The 21,656-nt window shown below is 27.8% G+C and overlaps 1 protein-coding gene across 6 annotated transcripts in view; it reads left to right on the forward strand.

Moving 5' to 3' along the window:
* Nucleotides 1-21,656, forward strand: part of Ca-beta (Ca2+-channel-protein-beta-subunit) — a 192,618-nt gene that overhangs the window by 68,754 nt on the left and 102,208 nt on the right. Inside the window, exon 2 of one of the 6 annotated variants that reach the window (XM_067277085.1) lies at nt 9,639-9,693. The exons of the other annotated variants lie outside the window; for them this stretch is intronic. Coding sequence (XP_067133186.1) covers nt 9,673-9,693 — 21 coding nt within the window. The 5' untranslated portion in view covers nt 9,639-9,672. The remainder of the gene's footprint in view (nt 1-9,638; nt 9,694-21,656) is intronic. 6 annotated transcript variants of the gene reach the window in all.

Below are 21,656 nucleotides of genomic sequence, written 5' to 3' on the forward strand. Positions count from 1 at the left end.
GAAAATGTGATTCACTGAGTCAAGGATGTGTGAATCTCTAAGGATGGTAGTCACTTCCAAAATAGGATCTGATCAGGACATATTTGGCATGAATCAAGGCTATGAACTTGCAAATATGAACATTTCACATTCATTTACTAATGAATTATAACAAACACATTAATCCATTTCTATAAAAATTACCCCATACAATATATTCATAATAAGTCAAGATTTAAAAATTAATTTTCAGTTTTAATAATTGTTCAGTTTTGTTAAAATTTTTAAAAAGATTTTAATGGTTAATTAGATTTAAAATGAAATAGAAAATATTTTATTTTTAAATTATAAGTTAAAGTAATTACGAAATCTATTAACTAATTAGTTATTTGTTTTTACAAAAATATTTATAAGCAATTTAACACTTTCTAATTACCATTTGGTCACATGATCATAATGTACAATTATTGATATTACTTTAGAAAGTCTTTTTTCTTAATTCATTTCAAATTTCTACTTAGTTTCATTTTTTGCAATTGATAATTCTGAATACAAATATATTGGGATTGCAATTATTATTTTTATAATTTCATCATTTTGAAAAATTAAAAATAAAAAAAATTATAAAAACAGAATAATAATATTCATTTTATCTTAAATAACTTATTATATATTCAACATAATAAATATGGGAGCAAGAAAATAAATTAAAACTGCTAAATTTATTTTAATGAACTAAACTAAAATTATAGATTAACAAATAAACAAATATGATCAATAAATGGATTTTTTTTTGTTTGTTATAAATGAGGATGTATGTAAATAAATTATAAATTTATAGACCTTCTGTACTTATTTTAGAAATATATTTATTCTGAGATAATAAATTAAATAATAATAATTAATCTCAAATTTTATTTAAAAAAAGATAAGTAAATAATTATAAACATGTCATAATATAATGAATTTATTTTTAAATTATTATTACAAAATTAATAGTAATAACAAACAATGTATGAAAGATATTTTGAACATCATTAACTAAAATATAGATTAAATAATAAAATTTATTTATTCCAGTTCAAATAATTAAAAAAATAATGAGATTAAAAGAAATAGCTTTATTTTAAAGAAATAAAGTATAGTACATTAAATATTTTTGACATTAACTCATTTCATATTAAAAAAATATTTTGAAAATTGAAAAAACTTGTTTTTTAATTATTTCAGAAATTAACATTTGCATTAATTCCAAAAATGTGATTATAACAATATTTAAAATAATACTATTCATTTAAGATTAAAAATGCAGATAAAATATACAAATAATAATTTATATTGTGTAACTGTATGCAACTTACATTAATAATATATGATTTTATATTATAGGGCACAGATATATATTTAAATTTCACTTTTTAATATTATATTTTGTCACAATAATTGAATTAAATTATTTTTTTAAACTTTAAATTAATTAATTAAATGATAGTATAAAGTTGTTTCCTTTTAAAGAATTTCAAAATATTTTATTATTGCATATGAATTTCTTATAACAAAATCTATATTTTAATATTTTTATGCTAATGAATTAATATTTGCTGAATATGATTGAAATGAAAATAAGTTTTTAGCATGATTTAAATAAAAGCCTGAGAATTGTAGTTTCTGCTTTTATTTATATAATTTTTATTTGCTACATATGAATTTATTGCTATGGAATGCTTTTACAAGCATTACTGTAATTTTGTGTGATTATTTGTCATTATTTGCTTGTTCAATTGAAATCATATTTTTGGTAATAAATCTTGACAAATGAAAAATGAAACAATTATTAATATTAATTTAAACTTAAATATCCAAATATTTGTTTTATTTTTATAATTAAATTAAAGAATTAATCCTGATATTATCATTATAATAATTTACTATATTTGACAGTTTATTCTTAAAAAAAAATAAAATTACAATTTATGCAATTGCATTATTACTGTTTAAACTACTAGATAAACACTTCGACTTGTTTAAACTACAACATAAAATATTGAAATTTTATTTTTAATGAATGTAAAAAAAATAAGTAAGATATTTTTGTTGATAAAATAAAGTAGTATTAATTCCATATTGCTCCACAGTTTAGCTGATCAAATACGTAAAAATCAAACACAAACTAAAAAATTATTCCTAACCATTGTAATGATATAGGTTTCTGCAGAAACAGTCAAGGCAAATTATAATTTTAAAAAATTATTGAAAATAAATATTCATTAAATATATACTGTAATAGTAAAACATGAAAGCATTATATTTTATAGTTGCTTCTTGAAGTAAATAGTTATTTTTTTCTTCTGATAATTTAGAAAGCACAGAGGCTCTTTTTCTCCAGAATATAAAAGGACATGCTAGATATATCTCTTATAAGATTTGTTTTGATAATTTAATAGCTTAGGTAGTTTTATTATTTAGTCAAGATCAAACTAGATTGTGTTACTATGAAAAAAATAAAGTCAAATAATATCAATTGCATTAACTTTATACCATACCAATTTTTATAGTGTGTAGTGGTTTCTTATTCAACTGAGGAATTTTATTTCATCCAAAACTGACATTTTACTTATTTACATATTTATGTAAATGGAATAAAATCTCATCTATGATGATTATTACATGTAATTCAAAAGCTGTGAATTTTCTTTTCTCAAATATAGACATCTGCAAAGTTGCTGTCATTGTTGAAATTATGAGAGAGTAAATTTGGATGCAACATTTTAATTTTAAATAGATAAAAAATGTACATCATTTGCAAAATATTTTGATCATTCTATCTGACATACTGAGAACTTACAATGAGTAATAGCAGAAATTTCTTATTAACAGTTCTTACTCTCTTGAATTTTTAGGGATGTGCGATATTTGTTGTGAGAACCTTGTGGATCTTTGCAGATTCAGTTATTCTGAATTCTTTAACCCACTTCAAAATCATTTGATACACAGAACTCTGCCGTATTTTTGATGTCAAAATGACACCTAAATATGCATTATCTAACTATGGCTGAGAATTGTTAATTTTGAAAAACTGGTTAGTTAGCAAAAGCATGATGTTTTCTCAAATAATGTTCCATATATATTAAAACTTTAAAAACTCCATATACAGATATTGATATGCTATCTACTTAACATACAGAAATGATTTAACCAATTTAAATTGTTTAATTGTTTCTATTGAATTCTATAGTTTTAGTAATTGATTGATGATTTTACTTTTATTTATATACAGAAAGACTCACCACAAATTTCATGTATAAGGAAATAAAATTTTTACAGTAGAATTGCAATGCATTTATGTTAAACATAAAGTAATATCTTATCCCTTTTATGTTAGATTAGGTAGGGTTTGATTTTTTAACAAGAAGAAAAATTATTTAGAGAATTTATAGCTAATTTTTTAAACTGTCTTAATAGGAAGTCTTTTAACTTAGACAACACAAATTGCAAATTGAGAAGGTTTCAGCCTAATCAGTTAATATATAAAAAGTATTTCTGATTTAAAATAATTAATCTTTTAATATCATTATATATAATTGGTTTGAAATTAGAAAAAATATATATTTGAAAAACTGCATAAATTTCATAAATCAACAATAAATTTTATTTAAATAATCTTAAACATGTTATTGTCTTCTGTAATTTGTACATAGTATACAGAGTAAAGTTAATACATGTAAGATCATATTTGATGATCTTGTAGCGCTTTGCGGCTATTTATGTATATTATTTTTTTCCTTTATTTTTTTTGTTTGTTTTCCGTTTGTCACATGTCTGTGTTTGTGCGGATCCCTCTCTCGGTATGGGGGCCACACACGTTAAGGAAATTCTTTGAGGAATAACTGTGTAGGCCTGGCCTTGAGGAAATTCAGAATTTCCTATCACTCACACATGAGGAAGAAAATCTCTGTCAGTCAGCCAGCCATATCATCTGATGACAACATATTGGCTGTTTTTGGATGTTTATTGGCAATAAATTGTATTAAAACTTGCCAGGAAAAATGTGTGTGTAAAAGTCTATGGTGTAAAGAGTGGCTAAAAAAGTGGATCATATTTTCCCATGTGAACCTGATCTCAGAATTAAAGTTAGTACCTAAATATTGGCACAACTAGTCGAAGAAACGTATTTAAATCTGTTATCATTGGTTACACCAATCATTAAAAAAAAACGAAATACTGTAATGCGAGCAGCAATTTCACCTTATGAGATGCTCATAGCGACCTTAAGGTATTTGGCAACAGGCAGAAGTTAATAATTTGAAATGCAACAACTTTGGTTCATATACTTCATCATTTCCTGATTCTGACTTGACTGATTCTTTGATTTTCTTAATTTCCTTCCTATATGCGCTTCTGATGTTATTAATTTTTTTACAACACTTTCTTTGTTAGCATTTGGCTCAATGTTTTTCAATTAAACATAAATAGGCAACTTATTTTTTTGCTTTTGTTATGATAATCTTTACTTTTAACATGTCAAAGGAATGGTTCACTTTCGTAAATCTTTAAAAATTCTTCTTAACATACACAAGATGACTGTTCTCACTCAGCGGCCTCACAACTAAACAGAATTGATGACACATGCGTTATGGTCAGCCAGCACAGTCTAAAACTATGCAGGAAAATCAAATGGCTTTTTGTTTTTACTTCGGTGGCCTGTACAGTTTGCCCCCACACATTAACAGGAATTCCTCAAGGCCAGGCCTGTACAGTTATTCCTCAAAGGATTTCATTAACATGTATGGCCCCTTAGCACTAGTTTTCTGCTGGCAGGGTGTGTGATGTGATGAATTGGCCCAAAGTGCGGTCATTTGGGACAGAGTGACATCTGTTGGCAGGCAGTATAAAAACAAGGGTAACCCAGGGCAAAGGAGATCGGAAAGAAAATCCATTTCCATCGAGGGAATCAGGATAAAAAGAGATCACCATCCAAAAAAAGGTAAAGGACTAAACATAGTGTCACCGAGATTAACAGTTTTTGGCCCCCCATGAAAAGTTATTTTTCCCTCTCTTCCTTTTCCCAACTGTTTATTTGATGTTACCTTGGCATTATTGTTTTTCGTACGGGCTGTTGGAAAAAAAAGGCTTCATGTAAGGAAGGTTAGGAGAGGGAGAATCATACAGAAATATTATTGTAATGCGATCGGAATTCACAACTTTGAATTGTGTATTTTTGTTTCGTTAGTTGTGTAATTGTTTCCAATAAACTTTTGTTTAAAAAACCCTATGCTATCACGCTGACTATTTATTTATTTATTTTTGGTTCAACCCTGCAGACCACATGCTAAGGGAGTATCCACAATCTTTTTTGGATTTCTAAATTTGACCTTAAAATAGCATCAGAGTGGTTTTGAAATTTGCAGAAATATTCTAAATTTTATAATATAACTGACAGTAAACCATATTTTTTTAATTATAATTATATTTTGTAATTGTTTCATCCTAGGAAGTTTTAAAATTTAGTAAAATTAGTCAATTCAAATAGTCATTGATTAAAATAGAACTCCAAATATATCATTTAGTTTTTTGAGTTATTAAGTGATAAGAATCTAATTCAAAAAAGATTTGAATAAAGCTTTCAATAAATATTTTAATAGAATGCCATCATTAATATTCACTTTTATTGTGTTTGTTTCTTCATTTATGCAAAGTATTTGTTCTTTGTAGTTTTTGTATTCAGTTAACAACTTTAACTTAAATTGAGTTTGCCAGTACAAAAAAATGTGTAAGAGGAAAGTTTGTATGTTGTGAAATATTTATTTTATATTAATTTCATGTTATTCACATTTAATAAACTTTTATCATTTTTTAAAATAACTTTAAATTTAGTCTAGTATGCTATTCACGCCAAGTAAAATCAATAAGAAGTAGAACTCACTGTGTGTGGCATTACCAAATATTTTCCTTCCAAGCACTTTCGATGAATGTTCCATCATCTTCGGGCGAAATGATAGAAATACATTCGTCGAAAGCGCTTGGAAGGAAAATATTTGGTAACACTGCACAAGTGAGTTCTACTTCTTATTAACTTTAAATTTGTTGTCACTGTCACTACAACATTTGAAAACAGTCATTTTTTTTTTCTAATTATCAATAGTTCAAAATTATTATCCTTATTTCAAATACTTGATAGTTTTACTTCAGTTTCATTATTAGCCCTATTTTTTGGCTAATTTAAGTGTTGTAAATATTTTGTGCAGTGAATGAAATGGGTTTATCAGAGTCACTGCCAGATTTATAGGTAGGATGGGTTTCAGATATCATATTAATTAATTCATCATTTGTTAATTATTTGTTGAGATGATTCACATTTAAATTTTCAAAACCTTTTATTCAAGTGAATGTGATAAATTAATTAATTAATAATAGGAGCAATTTCTTCTGTTGCTGGGAACCATATTATTTGTTACAATTACCACTGGCTATATTGCCTTCTAACAAGCATTCAAAGTTGATTATTTTATGTCATTCAAAACCAACATTCTTCATGAAATTTAAAAATTGTATGTGTCTTCCAAACTTGTATAATTTTAAGTGATTCATTATCTTCAAGATTATTAAAAATATCTTGGGAAGTCCTTTCAATATAATATACTTCAAAATGGAAATTATACCTTGTTCAGAGAAGTTACATTGTTCAATGACAAAAATTCAATTTTTACATAGATATAAATTAGCAGGAAAATTGAATCTTTTGTTAGTTAACGAAGCTTTGAAGGAATTTTATAAATTAATCAAATCACTCCATGTTTTGGAATTAAAGTTTTTTGCATAGAGTGCAGAAAGTAAATTTGTTATCAATGTGTGGATGAGGAGATGCTTAATACAAACAACCATAACAAGGTCAGAATGATGTAAAAAGTACTGTAAAATGAAGTAAGAATTTTTGGGCAACTGATATATAATAATTTCAATAATATGATAAAAAATAAAACCTGTAAAATTTCTTGTAATTCTCCTAACTTAGTTTGAAGTCAATTGAAGGAATAAAATGCCATATAAAGATTGTCATAATAACTGAAATTGAAAATCTTAAAAATTCTTTTCTCAGAGGCATGTAATATTTCCAAGAGTTGCAAGAGATAACAAGCAGACAGAAGGTGAAAATATAAGCAATTAGAATGTATGAGATGATTAATGTAAATAATTTTTCTGGTGAAAATAAATATTAATATGAACATTATAACCTGATTTCTTATTTTTTTTTTTTTTAATTTTTGGTAGTTATTTAAAACATCACTATAAAATATGTGACTCAGTGACTGCACCAATGCTATGTTAATTATAATTTCAGCAATAATTAGATTGTTAAATATTTTCTATTCTTTTCTTATGATTATTTTGAAAAAAAAAAGTTTCTGCAAATGTTACAAATTTTATTAAATTATTTAAATTTGCAAGCAAATTTTTTTTTGAAACGAGACAGATTTCTCAGCTATTTAATGAATGGAAGAAAAGCATTTTGTATAATTTATTAAAAGCTTTTTAATGAGTCTTATCTTTGATGACTTGTTAAAAAAAGCTTCTCTGCCCACTCTAAACTTACAATTTTATATTTCCTGTTTGAAACAAATATTTGAGACTTCAGTTTTTTTAAGTTAAGTGATTTCTGGCTTCATAGCTGTTTGTTGAGATAAGGCAAGGCAATCTGCCAAAGGACATGCTTTCTAGAAAGACTTTCTGTGGCCCTAACTTACTTTGGTGTTAAACAATTGAATGAAACCTGAAAACTTAACACAGCCAGCCCATTGATCAGATATAAAACTGGGACAAGTTACCAATATTCAGTGGTTTTGTACACTTGGTCACTGGTGGGCTCTTCTGACTTCAATAGTATTTTAAGTTAATATAATAAGATTTAGTTATTGAAGCGTTATTTGATTGGGGACACAACTGTTCTGGTTAATATAGTATGTTTATATAGTCATCATTTTTACAAATTTAGAAAAACTATAAGTAAATATTTAATGAATAGTAAGTAACAATAAACAATCAGGTAAACTTTTAAAAATTGATTTTTTTTATGAAAACATATTTTTTTTCTGTTTCTAACATAATAACACCTTTACTTCCTAAAAGCAGTTTTCAAGGAATGTTTTAATATAAAATTCAGCATATAAATTGTAAAGATTGTAAAATTTCAAAGTTGAAATTACTTTCTGATTTAGTAATATTTTCATTTTGTTTTAAATATAATGAAAAATCAACAATATCTTTAAAACACAATGTCTGTTTTACAATAGTATACTATAAATCTCTATTTACTTATAAGACTACTAAGCTTATCATTGACACAATCTATCACAAGCAAAGAAATTATTGCAGTTTGACTAGAAACTGTTTTAGTTTTAACAACTAAAAGAAAAATTTTTATAAAAAATTAGAGAAATTTAAGATTTTTTAACTGTTACTAAAAGCATTATTAACTTATTTATTATAATATTAACTCTGTTTGGTTATGTTATAAGAAAATATTTCAATATAGAAAACAATATCAAAATAATTTCATATGATTAGTTAATTTACTTTTAGAGCAAGTTTTAGAACATATCTACTTTGGTTTCCATTAAATTTGAATTATTTTCATATTAATCTCTCATTTGTTTTAAACCTACATATCATTTATTACTAGTGCTAGAAAAGATATACAATGTTTAATTTTTATAATGCTTCAAATAAACTTCATATTTTTATATTATTTTGCTTTAAGTTTTTAAATTAGTTTGCTAGCATATTTCATTTCAAAACTAGAGCCTATTTCAACTATAGTTTTTTAAGCTATTTATCAATCATGTTTAATGAATGATGACTTATCAAAATAATCATAAATATTTGGATATAAAAGTTTAAATATTACTTCATTCTTATATTTTAAATTATAAATCCATTATTATAAGATTTTAAAAATTTTCATCAAGCATTAAGTACAGCTTTATGGTATCTCTTTTCTTCTGTTCTTATTTGAAACTAACAATGTTAATATATTTTTGAATCTAATTCTGAATTGCATGAAAATATATTTGAAAATGTTATCCTATTTGCTACTTGTTATCTATTCATATTTGGAATGTTAAAAGCATAGTTTAAAGAAATATATTATCATCATAAATAAATTTCATAATTAAAATTATGTATTAAAATTTGATTATCTAAATTCAGTTTTTAAAGAATTATAACCATATTTAATTAATATATATAAGAATATGAAATATGGAATTTATTATTATGGATCTTGAGTTTTTGAAATTTAGTTTTCATTGTAATTTGTAAAATTTAAAAATTAATGCAATACAGAAGTAGTTTTCATGATTTTTTCAGATTAAATTAATATGTTGGTTAATTATAATTAATATTGATATGTGTGTGTGTATATATATTTATATTTACACACATTACGTTCAGATATTATATATGTATAATATACAATTTCTTATATACATATATATATATCTGATAATTCAGCATGGCAAAAAGATAGCTTTTTTGTCATGAATGATTTCAAATCTGGTCATTTTGTTCATTGCTTACTGTTTGTGGCTTTGTATGATGTTGCTTGTTTTTTGGGTCTTGACTTGTGTGTCCTTGTCTTCTATTGCATGCTGCGTGACGAGCAGTGTTGGTCTACACGTCCAATCACAGTGTTCTGTTATGTCCAAGTATACGCCACTGGTAAGCCTCTATATGTCATTTTTTCCTATTTAATTACCAAAAGTACAATATCTATGACATTATATATTTTGGTCCTGAATAACAGTCAAAATATGATATATTAATATTTATAATCAAAATTTATAAAATTATTAACATAATATTTTCTTAAAATTTTTAAAAATATTTTCAAAAAGTTAATGCAAATATATAAATATTGAGTGTTAAATAACAATGTTTTGCTCACAGATATATAAATATATAAAAATATTATTTACAATCTTTAACTATTTTTATTTCCAGTTGTATTATTGAACAAATCAAAAATTTTAATAAATTTATATTTCAGACACTAAGATTCTTTTCATAATTTTATAAATATCATTTGTTTTTAAATTATAATTATAAATACATTTTATTTCTAAAATTATTTCTTTGCAGTTTTAAATATATTCTGTAAAATAATTTTTCATTAAAACTTCAATAGAGTCTTGATTCATTCAATTTTGATTTTAAATAATGTAAAGATACCAAAAAAGAAATTAAATATTTACTAGATAATAATTGAATTTACATTATTTTTCTACTTTCTATGAAAACATTGTACAAAATTCTTATAATCAGTTTGAAACAATAAGTTATGTGAAATTTTATTTTTTTGTTTCATTTTATTTCAAAATTTTAAATACTATTTACTTGTTTTTCATAATAAATTTTTTAGATAGTATTTCAAACAATGAAATCCATTTTATTATTTTGATCAACAATATATCTAAGAAAGAGTACATATTTTTAATCTCATATTCGACATAAACTAATTGTTAAGCTGAATTTAGTGATGTTATCCTATATCAAAGCAAAATTGAAAATGATAATTTTTTTTTGTGATAGATCTTTTATAAATTCTATTTGTTTAGAGTTAAGTTTACATAATTTAAACAAATAGAATTTTTGCATTTTTGCTTTGATCTCATATTAGTTTTCCCTCCCTGTAAAATTAAATTTAATGTATTTAAGATTATGCAGTCTTTATTAATTGAAATCTTTTTCTTGGAACTAGATTTTATTTTCCAATAAAGTTGTAAAATTTGTTATTAGTTGTCAGATTTATATATTTTCATCAAAAAATTTTTATTGATTGTTGTATATAAAATTTACAAAGTATGGTCAAAAAGTAATGCAAACCTCATCATAAAACCTGTAAATTTATTAGTATACAATTGAAAATCTTGCATGCTTATAGATTGAACCTTTGGGCACATATTTGTCACTCAATGTAGTGTCTATTTGCAGCACTACATTTATGCCAGAATTCTTTCTATGTAATGAATCACAGTAGTGAAACTCAGGAGGTTGATCAGCATACAAGCTTCTTGCATACAAGCATACAAGCTTCTTGACATACAAGATCTGTCAAACTGTTACTCGTGCAGATAATCCTTCAAACTTCCAAAAAGACAAAAGTCTGAGAGTCCATGTCCAACCAACCTTGCAATCTTTTCCAGTGTCAGTTGCACTGAATGTGGTTTTGCATTGTCATAATTCAATTTTATGTTCATAGTCTATAATTTAGGTTGTTTAATCATCAATGTACATTTCATCTTATCTTAAGATGAACATCATCTCTGTTGATGGTGGTCCTACATTCCAGGAAGTCAATAATGATGATCCTGTTTTGATCCCAAAAACTGTGTTCATCAATTTCATGGATGCTTATGAGGATCTTGCTTTTTTTGTTCTTGGAGAATTATTGTGTTTTCATTCCAAGAACTGCCATTTTTTTGGATCATAATGAAACAGCCATGCTTCATCATATGGGATTACTCCTTTGTGAAGTACTCAATATAATCACCACTGAACTTTTCCAACAGATTCTCATAGTTGGTTTTTCTAGTTGCCATTATCTCATTAGTCATTAGCCATAAAACCCATTGAGCACACAATTTTCAGTACTCTAATCTGTCAATTAGTGTCATTACACTTCTTTTCACAATTTCTTTGTTGTTATGCACCTATCTTCTTGAATGAACTGTTAAGTGATATCAGCATCATAATCATTTGCTACAGTTGTCAGTTTTCCAGGACATAATCTTCACTTCCTCAGCAGATTACTTACAACTATACTCAAACACCAGAACACTTGCTGAGCTTACTGCAATTTTAATTTCTAACGTTTTCAACCTATTTTTTATAGGCCATCTTCAGGAAAATTTTACAGTTCTACATTCAAACATAAAGCTTTCGAATGCTCGCGACATTTAAAATTTTTATTACATTAAAGGATTAAATAATAAACATTAAAACCAACCACAAACAAATTATTAATACACTACTAACCAACAAACATAAAAATAAATAAATATTGCATCGAAAGTACATTAAACCAGTTAAAGCTGTCATGCCCTTTTACGGGTTTTTTAATCCCATTTCTTTTTCTATTATGTATTTCCAGGCCGTTGGGAGAGCATTGGCGTCCTTTGCATTTAAACACTTGTTGTTTACCTTACTCTTATATATTTCTACTTTTTCCATCCCCAACGCAATCGTCGGGGAATGGACCATCTTAACTATTCTTGCTTCATCCCATTTTACGTTCGCTCCTTCTGTTTGTCCCATGATCGCCAAAATGGTGTTGTTATTCCCTTTATTCACACCATATTTGTGCTCCTTTTTACGCGTTGCCAAATTTCTTCTAGTGACTCCAACATAATCTTTTGTCACTCCTAATTGCTCATTTTCAAAGGGAATTCTATAAACTCCCGCTTTATCCTGCATTCTCACTGTCTTTATCATTTCTAAGCAATCTGTATATGCTTGGTGCTCTTTTACATACCATTTTTGTGTCTTTATATTTACATAACTCTTCCATCACTCCCTCCGTTTTCCTGTCGTATGTGAACTTGCTGATCTGATTCTCTCTATTAAATCTTCTGCTTCCATGTTGTTTGTAACTCTTAAGCAATCCCTCTATTACGTTCGCTTTATATTCTAACTGCTTTGCCACTTTCTTAATTCTGCTAATCTCCCTAATTTGATCTTGTACGCTGGTGCAATATATGAACGCCCTTTTAATAAGCGCCTTAAACACTGACATCTTATACTTGAATGGATCATTTGATACAAACATCAGTGTATTTAAAACCCACGCTTGCGCCACTATATATACCAGCATGGTCAAATGATCCGTTCAAGTATAAGATGTCAGTGTTTAAGGCGCTTATTAAAAGGGCGTTCATATATTGCACCAGCGTACAAGATCAAATTAGGGAGATTAGCAGAATTAAGAAAGTGGCAAAGCAGTTAGAATATAAAGCGAACGTAATAGAGGGATTGCTTAAGAGTTACAAACAACATGGAAGCAGAAGATTTAATAGAGAGAATCAGATCAGCAAGTTCACATACGACAGGAAAACGGAGGGAGTGATGGAAGAGTTATGTAAATATAAAGACACAAAAATGGTATGTAAAAGAGCACCAAGCATATACAGATTGCTTAGAAATGATAAAGACAGTGAGAATGCAGGATAAAGCGGGAGTTTATAGAATTCCCTTTGAAAATGAGCAATTAGGAGTGACAAAAGATTATGTTGGAGTCACTAGAAGAAATTTGGCAACGCGTAAAAAGGAGCACAAATATGGTGTGAATAAAGGGAATAACAACACCATTTTGGCGATCATGGGACAAACAGAAGGAGCGAACGTAAAATGGGATGAAGCAAGAATAGTTAAGATGGTCCATTCCCCGACGATTGCGTTGGGGATGGAAAAAGTAGAAATATATAAGAGTAAGGTAAACAACAAGTGTTTAAATGCAAAGGACGCCAATGCTCTCCCAACGGCCTGGAAATACATAATAGAAAAAGAAATGGGATTAAAAAACCCGTAAAAGGGCATGACAGCTTTAACTGGTTTAATGTACTTTCGATGCAATATTTATTTATTTTTATGTTTGTTGGTTAGTAGTGTATTAATAATTTGTTTGTGGTTGGTTTTAATGTTTATTATTTAATCCTTTAATGTAATAAAAATTTTAAATGTCGCGAGCATTCGAAAGCTTTATGTTTGAATGTAGAACTGTAAAATTTTCCTGAAGATGGCCTATAAAAAATAGGTTGAAAACGTTAGAAATTAAAATTGCAGTAAGCTCAGCAAGTGTTCTGGTGTTTGAGTATAGTTGTTTCCAGGACATAGTTTATCATGAATACTGAAGTCACCATTCCTGAATCTGGCAAGCCATGTTGACGCACTACTGTAGTTGATTGTTACTTTTTCATATGCCAATAACAGTTTGGCATATGAAAATGAATGGCTACGGTTGAGTTATCCTTGGATTTGTACAGGAATTTGATGACAGATACTTGGTGGATGACATCTTTTCAATTGTCCATCATTCCTGAAAGAAAAAGGCAGATGATTACCAATTTTGCCAATAGATAGGAATATGTATATAGTTATTGTGTTAGCTGCTTTTTGTAACTGTTTATTTATTCATAAGAAGAATATATTTTATTTAATGAAACCAATGGAAACTGCAAGAAAAAAAAAGAACATATCCAATGAGAAGCTGAACAGAAATATTTTATTTTATTTTTTTAAATCTTTTCATCCTGTGGCAATAAGAAAGTATTTTAATTGTATTTTTCATAGGCTTTACCAGACCATCAATGGATCACAAGGTGGTGAGAAATAGTGATTGACATATCTGGACAGACTATGCCCATGAAAAATTTTTTTTTTTTCTTGCCTGAATTTAATGTTGAGTTCCTTAGAGTAGTAAAACTGATACTTTTACCATTATGATTATCTAGTCTGTTAAAATATTTTCAGATTTATTTTTCAGTTGGGTTTCTGTTAGCATAAAACATTAACTTTATTTTTCAATAAAACATTAAGTTAAATCTTTAAAAGTGTTCACAAAGGGTAAAATTTACCTTTTATAAAAATAGGTTACTTTTCTCTAATTTATTGTTTTTAGTTTATATAGTTTTTGGTTATATTGTTAGTTTCATAACTTTTTAAAATATTGTATTATATATTCATAAACAGTATTTTATTTATATATTTATTAAATTTTTTGTGCTAATCAAATCCATGTTTGATATTAAAGTTAATTATAATCATCTTGTGGTGAATAAGATTAAATATAATATGTTTTTAATAAATATCCAGTGGAACCTCACTTAACGAGCATAATTCATTCCAGAACCTTACTCGTAATGCAAAACACTGGTTAAGCGAAACAATTTTTTCCATAGAAATTAATGTAAAATATGATAATGCATTCCATGCTGAAAAAAGACTCAAATACCTGGTAATATTTGCTTACATATAAGATTTTTATTCATTTTTCACTGCTTCAAAATCCTAGGTCATCCTATATGTGCGAGTGAAGGATCCTTTGCGTTTTTGCAATAATTTTTGTGAACTGTGTATAGTTCATGCTGCCATTATGGCACTATTGCGGTCAAGGTAAATGTCACTTTTAATGAGATGATCCGAAAATAGCTGGTCACTTAGCAATGATTATAAATGTAGTTATTTCATATTTGTTAAATTGATAATTTTAATAATGGGACTTCCCCTCTCCTCGTCACTTGTTATGCGAAACTTCACTTGTTAAGCGAGTCATTTTAAAAAAATATCATTTGCTTGTTATGCGAAGTGTTCGTTAAGCGTGGTTCCACTGTATTCAAATTTTATAGTTCATCAATATTTTTATTATACATGTTCCAAAATTTTATCATAAATCATGTATTTACAGTATTTTTGTTTTGAAATAATTCAGTTTTATGATTATTCTCTTAAATATAAGGTTAGATAAAAATACTGTACTATAATAATATAATGAGTTTTATTTGACAATCTGCTAGATGTATACCAGTTAATATTTACTATAAATTGATGTTAACAATTTGACATATTAGTTAATAAGACAGATAGATAAATAATTATACTATGAAATGCGCAATTATTTATTGTGATATCATCACAATGTCAGGCTGCAATTTAAAAAAAAAATCTCTTTCAGTTTAGATCAGAAATTTGTATATAGTTAATTGAGAGTCCAGCCCTAAGTTTTCCATATTTGACCTGAATTTTAGTGGCATCTTGCCCCTGTACCTCATACTTCTGATAAGAATAAGTCATGCCAGTCATTTATCTTTGTTCCTGAGAAAATTTTGGATTGAAATCACGTAACTTCTGTTTCAGACTATAAGTTCATATATAGTTAATCAGGGCCTCAGCCCCTAAGGTTTCCATATCTGGTTTTGATTTTTATCTAACTCCATTCTCAAGATTGATGGAGGACAGATAGTAGGAATGTTTAGGTCTGCAATTTGAACATTGCAGCCCCAAAACTTAAATGTAAATATGAAAATTTATTGGGATTTCTTTCAAGATACAAAGATAATTCCAATAATAAGTGCATAAAATGAGTCTATTATTAAATTTATAGCTTAATACTAATAATAATAATTTAAAATAAGTAAGTTAATGCATTTTTAACCTTTTACAGCTAAAAAATTTTTTTTTGATACTTGTAATGATATTATTAATTCCTATCTTAATATACTACTAAAAATTGATCAAGTATTTAAAACAAATTTTGTGATAACCAATCAAAATGTTTTCATATATCATCTGTAATGCACATTTAGAATTACCTTGTATGGATTCATTGTAATTTCCCAATTTATTGTTTTTTAAGAATTTTTATATTTTGTTATTCATTAATATATATAAGCTATGACAACATGTATAAAGAAAATTTTTTAGTAATATTTACTTTCATAATACAAAGTTTTGTAAGAAACAAGCTGTGCTTTGAAAATTATCATCTACTTGAAAGATATGTACAGTATTTATTTATAATTCTTCTTATCTGTTAAATTTATTAATTTAATAACAGCTAGCCTCAAGGAATCCATAATCTTTACTTAAGTATTTTTATGAGTAACTTTCATTTTCACATCCACATTAATACCATTTATAGGGTGAGCTAAGAATCTTATCATTATTTATAAATGTGTTCTGTGAGATGATCTGAAATAATTAGATAAATAAAAGTATTAATTGCTAAAATACTATATTATGAAATTAAGTTCTAAGTGGAAATACATACGATTTCAATCAAATAAAGAAATAAATAATTGACAAATAATTTACTTAAACAACATAATTTTCATGATTCATTACATAAAATATATATTCATAAAGATGTCATTAACATTAATCTTTTAAGTAACATTGTATAGTTTCACAGACTGCTTAGTTGAATTTGCATTTAGGATTTTAACATTTTTATTTAAAAGGGCTTATTCAACTTGAAATATAAGAATATACTATGTTAGTTAACTAAGAAATGAGTTTTATTTTTTTTTTTTACTGATTACACAAGATTAAACTGAATTTTGCTGTAATAATGTCAGAATTATTACTACTATTTCCGTTTTCATTAGGTATATGTATTATTTATCACAAAACAAATTATTTTTGTTTTAACTGTGTCTACATAGTCTTTAGACATGCCTTAGCTGTGTTATTACTCAGAAATTTAACAGGAAAAATCTAGTAATGATACATACATGCAGTGGTGTCAGAGACCATTCATGAAAACAAACCCAAATGAAATGAAAACTATTATAGATTATTACACGCCTTTCTTTTAAACTGGTAGATGGTAAGTTTACTTAAAAGTATAAGGAGGGACAATTATCTCCCCTAACAGGAAGGAAAGTTGTAGAAAAATTAAATTTCTTAAGTCTTTCAGAAAACTCCATGTTAGTTGAGGAGTAAATATTGGTATTTATAGTTTTGTTTAATAACTACAAGTTTTGACTCTAAATTTTCAATATTCAATAAATTAAGTATAACTTAGTGTTTTTTTTTTTTTTTTTTAATATTAAAATTTTTAAATATTTTTGTCTGTTTGATTTATCACATATTTAAGTTAACATATTCTTGTTTTCCATTTTAATTTTTAATTTGTTAGTAATATTACCTTTCATAAAAAAATTGAAAAAATATCTTAAAATCAAGCAAAAGCATCAAATTTTTAAATTCCCAAAAATCTCCCAATTTCTCTTTAGGATAGATTTTGTGGGAGATGATTTTTCAACAAAAAATTTACCAAAAAACAGCAAAAATTTCAAAAAATGTCTTAAAATCAAGCAAAAACACTCGAAAGATCAGTTTTTTTAAATCTCAAAATCTCCAAATTCTACTTTTCATTTCTGGACACCAGCTCAGTGAGAGATAAATTTTCACTAAAAACACTGAAATTTTAAACCCTTTTCCCTAAATTACCCCAAAAACAACCCTTTGGGTCAAGCACCTTTAGTGTAATCACAAAAAAATACTAGAAAAATATTCATCTCCCACAACATTTTAACCACAAAACATTGATAACATTTCTGAACACTACCTTAGTTGGATATTAAAAAATCAGCTAAAACCACAAAAAAATCATGTCAAATCACATCAAAAATTATTACTACTATTTCCGTTTTCATTAGGTATATGTATTATTTATCACAAAACAAATTATTTTTGTTTTAACTGTGTCTACATAGTCTTTAGACATGCCTTAGCTGTGTTATTACTCAGAAATTATTAAAAAATTTAGAAAAATATTCATCTCCCACAACTTTTTTTTACCCCAAAACATCAATAATATTTCTATATCTTGTGGGGGAAAAATTTCTAACATTATTAAAAAACGAAAAAACTAGGCTTATTTTTATAAAAAAAAGTAGCAAAATATCCCCACTTTTTTGACATTCTCTACTAGTCACCTTCAACCAAGGGCTCATCTTATGGAATCAAGGACTTCATGGAACACTCATGCACGTTTTGGCACTTCATACAATGATTCCAGGTGACAGTACTTGCAGAGAAAGAAGAGTCTAGGTGGGAAAAACCACTTGAGTACTCTTGCTGTAATTCTGACTTTGAACTGACTTTTTAATGTCCTGTGGTCACTCGAACAGAGACAGTAATTACCAGAAAAATGGCATGGTTTATTATCGATGGCAGTGGGAATCGAACCCACTACTGAAGAGCTGAATGTCAGGTGCCTTAGTGAACTAAGCCACCAGTCATTCAACCAAGAATTGGAGTTCTAATTGGGCTATTTACACATCTAATGATGTAATTTATGAACAACGTCATGGATGGCCTTATCACACCGCATTATCAGTTTTGATCTTTGACATCCTCTGCAACAGAAAGACTCCCAACCATAACAGACTCCCTGGCATTTTCTCCATTCCACTTAAGGACAACAGATGTGACAGGGATCTTATTTATATTGGATCCACCAAACATTCCTGAGCAACCAGAGTACATGAACACCAGGCAGACCTTTAATGGAGGCACAACATGGCCCTTGCTATTTATGCTTCTGACCCTGATATCAAGGCCACATTTAACCAAGCCAAGGTCATCTTAACTATGCCTCACCCTGAACACACAAGATGTTTGGACACCATATCTATAGAGCAAGTCATAATGCCATGTGCATCAACCAAAAAGATGAGCTAAATTTATTGGTTGCATAGCAGGCCCTTATGGACACCGACCTTTAATGGCCATCATCTACGCACGAAATGCACATGCCCTTCGTAATGACTTTCATCAGACATGCGTTTGATTTTTTAATTTGAATATTCATGTTCTAATTTTGTGTTCCATTGGTTATTCGGTATATTTCACTTGAAGAAGAACTATTCAACAGTTCGAAAACATTAGTGATAAACTTTAATTATCCACAGAATGCACCGGTAACAGGTACCAGACAAGGTGTTGAGTTACATCTCCGGTGTTGATGTGTTGTTGACGTTGATGTTTATCACTTCTGCTGTCAAAAACTGCATTAGCACTTCCGATCTCAAAATACTGGTATTTTCGTAAATATCAACATTTTTTGAATCAAATAAAATTTTATCACCTACATTTTTTCTGAATTCAACAAACTTTGAATGGTAATTGTACCTTAATTAGAAGCAAAGTCATAGTTTTAGAACTAGGTTTAAGAAGCTACATTTCACATAACAACAAAATATAGTTCATGTACTCAGGTAATTGCTATTAACCAAAACTGATGTTTGAAAACAAAAGTAAAAAGGAATTTGCCAAAATGTATAAAGTCAGTGTAAGAACAATTAACAATTACATTAAAAAGCATAATATTCATTATGAAAAACATGTTTGGTGTTAATATTCCACAAGATAAATTTGGGAGATATTAAGCAGCAATTTTCTATCTAGCATGAACGTGTGCTATACTATTGCAGACCCAAATGAGCATTGCAAAACCCTAACAGGGTTTCAGGATGCTTCACATCATAAACAAAGGCATGATAAAATAAGTTCTTTGGATGCTAAGAAAACACAAATCAATAATAACCAAAAAGATTCCAAGAATCCGAAAGACTGTATTGATAAGATAGAGTTTAGTTTATTAAGCGGTATGGCTGCTCAAGACATAAAACCTTTGAAACAACAAAGTCTAACTTATCCAGAGAAAGTAAAACGGATTGAGGCAGCTGTGAAGATGTAAATGTCTGATCATAGATCTTACCTTTGATTTGTAGAACAAACAGATAAACCATTATCTAAATATATAAAGAAAAAACTAAAGATTGGAAGATTTTTTTATGCTGTCCTTAAAAATGCACTTTTTCAATCAGTTTATATGCTGTCATGTGAACCTTTTTACGATTGGCACGTAATATGCCAGAATTGCACTCCAAAACGATCTACTTTTCGGTTTTGTAACAAATAACTTATTACATTCATTTTGTAGGTGATGCCAATACCAAAGAGACACAAAATGAAGAGAAATTAATCTGAATCCAAAGTGGCAGATAGTCCAGTAAGTATCTTACATTGTGCAATGATCTTAAGATAGTTATTAATAAGTGACTTTCTTTTTGCAGAAACCAGAAAAAATATTCTGCAAACTACAAACTTCTGAATTTGAAGAAATCAAAGAAACATCTGTCTTTGTGGACAAGACCTTCTTCATAAAAGCTTTCTTTGATGATATTAATGAAGTAAGATTTCTGACAGCACCCAGAGCCTTTGGAAAAATTATTATGAGTACGCTGAAGCAATTTTTCCTTGGAATTACCAAAGCATTTGAGGGCCTGAAGATTTGTACCAAGGAAAAAGCATTTTTTGAGAAGTATTGCAAAGTTCATCCTGTAATACACACAGTTCTTGGGAATGTTGTTGGTGAAAAGTACAGTATAGTTAAAATGAATCTGGCGAGAGCTCTGAACAGCATTCAAAGAGCATGTTTACTTGCTGGAAGAGACTGCTGATGGTACAGTATATATGCCTGGTCAAGTGACAAGTTACAAAGTGATATAGTCCTAAGTAATCACATAGTAAAATTTATCAAATATTGGGTGATGATGAGAAGTTACAAGAGGCTGAATTGCAAAGTGGCTTAGAGTTTTTATTTGAAATTTTGCACAAACATTATGGTGAGAAAGCTTTCTTACTTATTGATAAGTATGATGCTCCTGTAGTGCATATGGTAAACAACCCGTATAAGGATGTGGAAGACATTGAAGTGTTCCTGAAAGTGTTCATGGCTACAAGTCTGAAATTCAATCCTCATAGAGGATGCTGTTTGATCACTGCTTGTGTTCGGTTAGCTAGGGCATTGTCAGGAGATACTGGAAGAATAATTGTACAATATCCATTCCTACGCAAACCTTCATTTTCATCGTACTTTGGATTTATGCAGAAGGAAGTAGAGGAGCTACTTGAGAAACCAGGTGTAAAAGGTATTGTGGGGAAATTAAAAACAATTAACAAATGATATGATGGATTCATATATACCATGGATGACAGTAATGTGAAAGTATATAGTAGCTAGGCAATTATAAATCACTTTGTAGAGAGCAGAGAACATAAAAAGCCAATATTCAAGTCCTTCTGGATTGACTCAGGTCATGCGAAAAATATCCATG

The sequence above is a fragment of the Centruroides vittatus genome, unplaced genomic scaffold (genome assembly GCF_030686945.1).
Source record: "Centruroides vittatus isolate TY-2023 unplaced genomic scaffold, ASM3068694v2 contig_728, whole genome shotgun sequence".
NCBI classification, from domain to species: domain Eukaryota; kingdom Metazoa; phylum Arthropoda; class Arachnida; order Scorpiones; family Buthidae; genus Centruroides; species Centruroides vittatus.